General features: G+C 45.1%; 1 protein-coding gene across 1 annotated transcript in view; it reads right to left on the bottom strand.

Annotated features, from left to right (window-relative positions):
* The window catches only part of AK8 (adenylate kinase 8), a 254,354-nt gene extending 246,803 nt beyond the window's left edge, over positions 1-7,551 (bottom strand). The window contains exons 1-2 of the mRNA XM_006894435.1: positions 7,468-7,551; positions 1,956-2,040 (exon numbers count right to left, since the gene is read on the bottom strand). Coding sequence (XP_006894497.1) covers positions 1,956-2,040; positions 7,468-7,551 — 169 coding nt within the window. The remainder of the gene's footprint in view (positions 1-1,955; positions 2,041-7,467) is intronic.
* Positions 7,552-9,121: the final 1,570 nt, after the last annotated feature.

The following is a 9,121-nucleotide window of genomic DNA, read 5'->3' as shown; positions in this document are numbered from 1 at the left end:
ACGGCACATAACAACAACAACAACAACATGGTCTTCTCAAACACAATATTTAATTCTGAAAAATCTCACCGTCCTTGGTACAAATGGAAACTCGATGCCACATCACCATGAGCCCAGCAGGTATATGACTTCCCTTACACACACAGAGCCGAGAGCCTCACCGCCTCTGTCCCATTGAACCAAACAATCCCAATCCACAAACGGGGCAACCAAGGATAACAGAGAAGGGTGATGTCTCACTTTCATTTTGGGGTTTCTGAGTTTTGTTGGGTTTTTTTTTCACATTTGAAGGAGAATTTTGAATTGAAGGAATAATTTATGTCCTTTTACTCTGCTTTAACATTTCTTTTGCTTCTACTTTATACTTACCCACTGGAGGGTCAGCTGTGAGCTTGCTTTGATGGGACAGCACTAAGCTTTAACTTTTACACTTTAGCTTCTCCTTGACTGTACTCTCCTTTTTAGTTTCATTTCTAAATTGCTCTCACTTTTGCTTTCTTTGCTTTAACTTTTACTTTTCCTTTTCTCAGATTTTTACTTTCACTTTGCTTTTTTACTTTTACTCTGCTCTGCTTTAACTTTTGCTTGCTCTTCCTTTACTTTTAATTTGTTGGCCTTACTTTTACTTTCTTTGTTTTTACTTTTGCTTTCTTTAGTGTAGTAGGAGTTGAGTTTCCACAGAAATGCTCTGAGAACAGCCCCAGGGCACGGAAACAGCTTCACCAGGTAAATGTCTTGAGTCGTGAGGCCGAGGGGGTGAACTGTGGCTGCAGCAAAAGGGACCAGCCAAGGGGGAAAGCGAGCAGAACAGGTGAGCGAGGAGGCAGCACCTTTCCCTCCTGCACCAGGGAATAAACAGCCAATCTGAGAGCAGAGACCTTTCAGAGGCATTTCCTCAGAGTAATGTAAATCACACCAGAAACGTGCAGCTGAGGAGAAGGTAAATTGAAGGGCTCAGGAAGGGAGGTCTTCCAGCTGCCCCTACTCCACCTGCAGTAGCTGAACAAAGAAATGCCCAGAGAACAGGACGTTCACTCCCTGGAGGCTCAGACAGGGACACTATTGGGCTCCCTTGCACCCACAATTCTTAGGTCCTTGATGTGGCATCTAGATCCAAGAAACTCCACTTCTGCTGCACCCTACCACACCTGAGACGGCAGCCAGCACTAGGGCCTGCGTGCAGGGCACAGCTGCAGGCAGGAGTTTCTTTGTCCTTTTCTTTTGTAAGAACTACTTGGCATCACTTCTAATCCTAAGCCTTTTGAAACCCACCACAAGGCACCTCCAGTCTTTGACCCTGGGCTGTGCCAAGCACTAAATCGCTAGTGTGATGGTAGTCCTTTCAAGGCAGTTAATGCTCCAGTGAAAGAAACATCAAAGCTCCAAGACACCAGCTCTGCCTGGTAGCTCACGCAAGATGGGAACAATCCTCCCCTTGGCAAACCAACTGTGGAATCCAGTGAGAGCCATGCCTTGCTTGAGCACTGTCCTCCTCCCACATTCCAGCTCCAGCCTGAGGTCCAGCTGATCTGGATTAAGGCTGAGATTTGGGAGAGCTCTGGAATTCATTAACAGGTCCCGACAATGAGGCCATCAGAAAACCTGAAATGCTGCCCATTTGTGTAGGTAGACCAGAAGCCAAATTCGTACCTGACAAGCTGAATGATTAGAGAGTTTAACTCAACAGCCAACACTAGCTGGGTTCACAAAAACATTAACAATTTCATGGGCCACTCTGAGGTTTTCATTTCGACAATATGGCAAGATGATTTTTACTAGTCATGTATCAAACAAAACTAAGGCATTTCAACTAATTTTACATAATTAAGTTTTATATAAATTACTCACCACCCTAAGCTGTCAGACCCCACCCCCTTAAATACTTGTGAGGCAGAGCAGTCACAGCCTTTCTCAGATTCAGGGCAGGGGGAGGAGGAAGCCCACCACATGCTCACCATTATCATTGTTACGCTGCAAGTGGCAGATCATGAAGGTGATAGGTTCCTTGGGCTGGTAAATCAAGAGTTGCTCCAGCATGACCTGTGGACATAGAACAGACACTCACATGGTTAATAGGTACATAGTTACCTTGGAGCCCAGGCAGCCTGATATGCTGGCTGCTGTGGTAACCAGCTATGGGGCCTGCTCTCCTCATTGCTGTTTGGTGCCTTTGTGTAGGAGCCAATGCATAGCTGACTCTCACAACAGATGTTCAGAGGCAGTAAGTCACATGAGAGGAGACTGTTCATTCTTCTCCTACGGAGCAGCTGATGGATTAGAACTGCATGCCATTGGGATTGCAGTTCAGCTTTTAATCCCAGGGCCACAAGAACTCTCTACTACACCCCATCAAACAAGCCTTCAGCTGAGAGACCTCTCCATCCTCCAGCTGACTTCTGCATCCCTGTGAGCAGAGGCATGAAGGAAGCCATGTGGGTGCTGCCAGGAGGGATCTGTAGACACATAGAGCTGGTGTGATGAAGTCCTGACCCGGAGCAGTGAGTGACCCAGCCTCTTCTCCTCTAAATCCCTCTGTACCTCCCAAACAAATCTTCCTCTGTTTTCCTGATGGATTGTCCTCATTACCACCTCAGAACCTTGAGTCTTCCTCATTCTCCTACTGGCTAACATGTGCTCAGTCCTTAGGAAGCCATGGCAACAGCTCTTCCTGGTCATGGGTACTAGGTAAATGTCTTTCCTGTCCTAAGCTCCCAAGCCCCTACACATGCCCCTGGTTACTTGCCTCACCTTGTCCTTGCCCAACTACCACCTCCCCTATCAGGCCATAGACCCCCATATCCTCCAGTATCTTTGCCCTGTGCAGCGGTTTGCTGGAATGCATGGAGATCTACATGGAATGGGACAGAGATATTATCAGCTAACTATCTAAATACGTCCTGGGATAGCCTGACCATTTAATCCATTTCTCTATGAGGAGGAATGTGGCATCAGGATTGGAAGACGACTGGCCAACAACCTGTGTTATGCATATGTCACCATCGCACTTAATGAAACTGAGGAGGACCTGAGGCATTTGCTGCAGGTCAAGGACTGCAGTCTTCAATACGGATTGAAGCTCAACATTAAGAAAACAAAGATTCTCACCACTGGGTCAACTGGCAGCATAGTGATAGAGAAATCAAAAGACGAATTGCATTGGGAAAATCTGCTGTCAGGGACCTTTCCAGAGTACTGAAGAGCAATTATGTCAGTCTACAGACAAGGAGCACCTGATCCAAGCCATGGTCTTCACCATTACTTCTTATGCATCAGAGAGCTAGATAATGACTAATGATAGATGATAGAATAAGAATCAATGTCTTTGAGTTGTGGTGCTGGAGAAAAATATTAAACATATTATGGACTGCCAAGAGAACAAACAGGTCTGTCCTGGACAGGGTGAAACCAAATTGCTCTCTGGAAGCAAGGATTTTTAAGTTCCATCTCACATATTCTTGGCATGTTGCCAGGAGGGACCAATCTTTGGAGAAGGACATTATGTTTGGAAGAGTGGAGAGACAACACAGGAGAAGACCCTGGATGAGATGGATTGACTCAGTGACTGGGATAATGGGGTGGGGGAAGGTGTGTTGGGGACAGTAAGATTGGCTCATAATAGGACAGGGCTCAGAGCTGTAGTACATTGGATCATTATGAGTCACAGGTGACTTGATGGAACATAACAACAACAACAACACGAAAGAGCAGGTTCTAAGACAAATGGCACAGAAATGAACTACTGGAATGTTTAGGATGATCTGGACTGGATTAGAAAGGAGAAACTTTCTACCCTAGGAACAAGCAGGGAGGGGATTTTGCCTTTTTGATGCAAAGAAGTGTGGGATTAGTGAAAAAAGCATTAAACTGCAAGACATCCTGGCTCTAGCCCCACTCTGCAAGTTACCAGCAAGCCATTCCTGTCGGGGTCTCAGCTTCTCCACCTGCTAAATGAAACTAGATCAGTCCTTGTGTACCAGTGGTGATATGGTACAAAATTATTTTAAATGCTTTACAGATGAACTATTTCATTTCCCTTTTAAATAGTTGTATATTTACCTTCGGGAGCTCTGGTAGCCTACTGGGTAAGGAGCTGTGCTGCCAACCCAAAAGCAGGCATTTCTAATTCATCAGCTGCTCCATGGGAGAAAGATGGGAAGTCTCCTGCTGTGTGATCTACAGACTCTGGAAATTCACTGGAGAATCAGCTATGAGTCAGTTCTTATATAACGGCACGTAGCAACAACATATTCACCTTAATTATATTAGAAAACATAAACAGTGAAGCAGATCTATGATTTCAAGGATATTGCTTAAGATGAGGCAAAACTAAATGCAAACAAAAAAGTGAGTTTATTTTAAAAAATTATGAAGTTAGAAAAAAGGAGATGTGTTTACATGAATCTATGCATGGGCAAAATGCAATAGAGCAATGCACATATTTTTAAAAAGATAGCATTTCTAATAAAATCCAAATAAGAAATCCAGATACCAAATTTATCTTTCAAGGAGATCGAAAGCAAAACTGTCAGATTTATTTGGAGAGGAAAGAGACCCCAAATAAGCAAAACACTTCTGAGAAACAAAAATGAGGTGGGAGGCATAGCAGCACTCCCTGACATCAAAACCTACTACACAGCAGTAGTAACCAGAATAGCAAGGTACAATTACAGGCACATAGACCAATGGAACAGAATTGAGAACCCAGAAATAGACCCAGCTATCTATGGTCAACTGATATTCAATAAGGAAATCAAAGCTATCAAATAGAGAAATGACAACCTCTTCAACAAATGGTCCTGGCAAAATTGGACTTCCACCTGCAGAAAGCTGAAACAAGATCCACATCTCACACCATACACAACAATCAACTCAAGGTGGATCAGAGACCTGGGAGTAAAGCCCAAAACCATCAAGTTTGGAAGACTGGGATCAAGTTTAGAAGCCCTTATCTACAGTATGAAGAGACTGCCAAATACAACCAGAAATGCACAACTGAAGAGGGTAAAATTGACAAAGGGGACCGTCTAAAGATTAAATCCCTAAGTGCATCAAAAACTTTTTCCATCAGGGTGAAAAGAGAACTTACCAACTTGGAACAAACATTTGGTAATACCAACTCAGACAAGAGTCCCATAATGCAAGTTTACAGAATATTCCTGGGCCTTCACAAGAAAAAGACTGATAACCCAATTACAAAATGGGCAAAAGACATGGAAAGAATTTTCACAAAGGAAGATATTTGAATGGCCAAGAGACACAGGAAGAAATGCTCAAAACCACTGGCAATGAGATGCAAATCAAAACCACAATGAGATACCGTCTCACTCCAGTAACAGTGGCAAAGTTTAAGACAGCAAGTAATAAAGTTGGAGAGGATGTGGCGAGATAAAACTCTTATACATTGCTGGTGGGATTGTAAAAAGGCACAACCATTCTGGAAGGCAGCTTGGTGCTTCCTCAAAAAGCTGAATATAGAAATTCCATATGACCCAGCTATTCCACTACTTGGAATATATCCCAGGAAAATGAGAGCTGAAGCACAAACAGAGACTTGTACACCAGTGTTCATAGTAGCATTATTCAATGTCGCAAGAACATGGAAACAGCCCAGATGTCCAACCACAATCGAATTTATATTTAATGAAATTATATTACATTTATACAACAGAATACTATGCAGCATGCAGGAGCAATGATTTTGTAAATTATTAACTAACTTGGGAGGGACTGGAAGGCATTATGCTGAGTGAGTTAACTCAGTCTCACAAGGATAAATATTGTGTAAAACCATTACTGTAGAATTAGTATGAAGATCCAAAGAGGGGGAGGGTGGAAGCAGAGAGATGAGGATGTGCAGGGAGAGGGAGGGATTAATCATGTGGTTGTAGAATTTGATGAGTGGGGAGGTGAGAGAAGCTGAAAGACTCTGGTCTGAAAAAAAATGTATTAGAATTTTGTAAACTAGTATTTTTAAAAATAAAAATAAGGCCTACAGCCTGGTTAACGATATATTATTGTACAAATATCAATACCCTGATTTGACAAATACTACAGTTTTATTTTAATACTGGAGAAAGCTACATGAAGGAGAGACCAGAACTCTATTGTTTTTGTAACTTTGTGTATCTAAAATTATTTTAAAATAAAAAGTACTTTAAGAAATTAAAACTATAAAGTATGCAAGCAACTACAGAGTGGTAATATTGGAGGAAAGGGTGGTTTGGGACAGGTTTCTCTCACTCAAGAATTGCTGTGGATTCTAGAATAGACCAAATGGTCCCAGTGTTCTCACTACTGCCACCATCACCAACTTCTAACTCACTCAGCTGGCTATTGTGCTTATCTATGACTAGCTACACAAAGGAAAGTGCTGGTGGTTTAGTGGTAAGCAGTTGTACTGCCAACCCAAAGGCAAAAGGTTCAAATCCACCAGCCTCTCTGGGACAAGATGGACAATCTTCTCCCCTGAGATTTACTGACACTGAATATCCACTGAAGGGCCAGCTCTGACTCCATGGTACTTAACAATAATAAGCTACCCAGTTTTGGGAATTTTCTCATTTTCTCCTTCTTCTAACAAAGAAACCAGTTTTTTAGTCTTAAGCCTGGTCTTAAATGCCTAGGTTAAAAATTTGAGGCATAAATGACCATACACATATTCACAAGTGTGCCTCTGGGGACAAGAGGAACCCTGAGAAGGATAGGTGTTCTGGAAACTGAACCTTAGCTTCCTTGTGGCCCTCCGAACTTTTGGGTGCCTGAAAGCTCTTCTTATTCAGTGCCTCAGCCTTAAAGTACACAGTGAGGTGGGCATCTTCTCAAGTCTGGAACCCAGGATGAAGAGAGAGCTTTGGAACTGCCCCAAATTCGTGGAACGGCCCCAATTTCGTGGTCCTTACTGTTGAAACCACTCGTTTGTTAGCCACCCTGCACTGGGCAGCCCTGGATCAAAGGTCCGAGGTTCCCAAAACTGCAGAAAGCCTGCCAGTTGTCAACGCTAGGTGAGCCCTTGCAGATTTCTTGTAACCTCTCATTTCTCATAAACAGAAACTGAGAACCAGAAAACAAAAGTTGTTCAGAATAGTGATAGCTTATGGCAGACAAAACCAAGTCACGGCCGATACTCATAGCGACCCTCCATTGGGTTTCCGAAGCTGTAAATCTTTATGGAAGGATTCTGCTCATCTTTCGTTTGCTGAGCTGGTGGATTCGAACTGCCTAATTTACGATTAGCAGTCCTATCCGTTGTGCACTAAAAGGGCCTGCCTACTTTGCGTCTTCCTGGGATTCAAGGATGCAAACGTAGGAAGGGACAAGGAGCATCTCCAGAACGAAGAATAACTCAGGGTCAGGGTAGCACAGTAATCAAACAAGTGGGTCGGCCAGGAGACTAACACACGAGCGCGCCACCGCACACCCTGACATCGCGATGGTGGGGTCGTGACAAGGCAGGGCTGCCCGCGTCACCTGCATCATTTCGAAGATGTGGTTCGTCTCCCCGTACGCAGGCATTTCCGGGGGGATGCGGTGCGGAGCCGTAGCAGCATCCATGGCGAGCACGCAGAGTTGGGCTCCCTAGCAACCGCTGTCGCTAAGGCCGCGGAGCCCCGCACTCGCGTCATCACCACGCGCCACGGCTCCGCCCCTGGAGAGTCCCTGCTCCCTTTCTGGTCCCCACCCGGCTGCTTGTGCTTTTGCTCCCTGTATCCCGAACTCTCCCGTCAACGAGTTCGGTGGCCTTGGGCAATTTCCCCCTCCTCTTTTCTGGGTCTTGATTCTGTGTATCTCAGAAGGGCCACATTCGGGTCGCTTCCTGCTGCAGCCTTTTAGGATCTGAGTTGTCCTCTTGGGGAGGGCTTAAACTTAAGACAATGCCTCAGTTAGCACACACCCCTCCTCTCCTGTGCACACATAAAACCAAAAAAGGACGCAGGATCTAGCTTCTGGTTCCTCCACGCACCCAGGGGGAGGGCCGAAATTTCGTGGGCTAAACCTGGCCTTCTCCAAGCCTCAGTTTCCTCATTTGTAAAATAAAGGGGCTGGATTAGGTGTGGGGAAAGTCATATGAATAGGAAGGTGCATCCACAAAGATGACCGAAAGTCTAGGTTTCTGGAGAAACAGCCCCCCACCCCCACCCCGGAATCTTAATTCCCCAGGTAACCACTGGCTCCGGGGCGGGGATAGCACTGCCACGTGATCTGATTGCCTGGGCACTTGCAGTAACAATCGGGTCCGCGGCCCCACCCCCCAGTGCTGAGATGGGCACACCCTGCCCCTCTTGGGTCTCAGGCACTCCCACTAACTCCAGCCTCTGGGCGCTCTTTAAGGCGAGGGCTGCTCTAGAACAAGCAAAGTTAAAGCGCGCTGGGCCCCTAGGGGCAGAGCGGACCGGCTCCACTCCAGACCGTGAGGTAGGGCAGGATACGGGCGGAAGAGGGAGGGCTTGCGATGGCTGTCTCAAGAAAGAGAAGGAAGCTTTGCTAGGAATGCTGATTCCCTGGTATTGGATGCAGCACTGTATTGGCAGCTCCCGGCCATGGCTGCCACCATTTCTTAAACTCTTATTCCTGGTTCTCACGAGAACTGTACATTATAGAAGTATGTGGTATAGTAGTTACAACAGTAGACAGCTTCTAGTTCAAATCCTGGTGCCAGTTCTAATTAACTATGTGAGTTTTGGCAAACCATTTAATTGCTCTGTGCCTTCCTTACTTCCCTCCCTTATGAAATGCAGTTTATTGAAGAATTCCATGAGCTTATATAACTGATGTATTGGTTAGTGACTGGAATGTAGTAAGCATACAATTCATGAAGACCACTATTAGTTATCTCATTAATCCTTTGTCGTCACCCTGTGAAATAAGCACCTTTACTCTCATTTTACAGACAAAAACTTAGGAGGCTCATAGAAGTGCATAGAGTTGGCTAGGTGACTTTGGGCACTGTCCTTTCCTGAGCCCCTCTTCTCATCTGCTGTTGCTCGTGGAACTGTAGACCCCTTTAAGAGTCTTCTCATCCAAAATAACACCTGAGAAAGGGAAGAACCTTGGCCAGGGTTAATCAGCAGGTCAAAGACAGAGCCAGAGCTAGAAATAAGTGTTCCGACTCTCAGACCAAGCC

The sequence above is a fragment of the Elephantulus edwardii genome, unplaced genomic scaffold, assembly GCF_000299155.1.
Source record: "Elephantulus edwardii isolate Elephantulus edwardi_28Jun2011 unplaced genomic scaffold, EleEdw1.0 scaffold00141, whole genome shotgun sequence".
Lineage (NCBI taxonomy): Eukaryota > Metazoa > Chordata > Mammalia > Macroscelidea > Macroscelididae > Elephantulus > Elephantulus edwardii.
The sequence above is the reverse complement of the archived record's forward strand: the minus strand, read 5'-3'. Positions and strand labels throughout refer to the sequence as shown.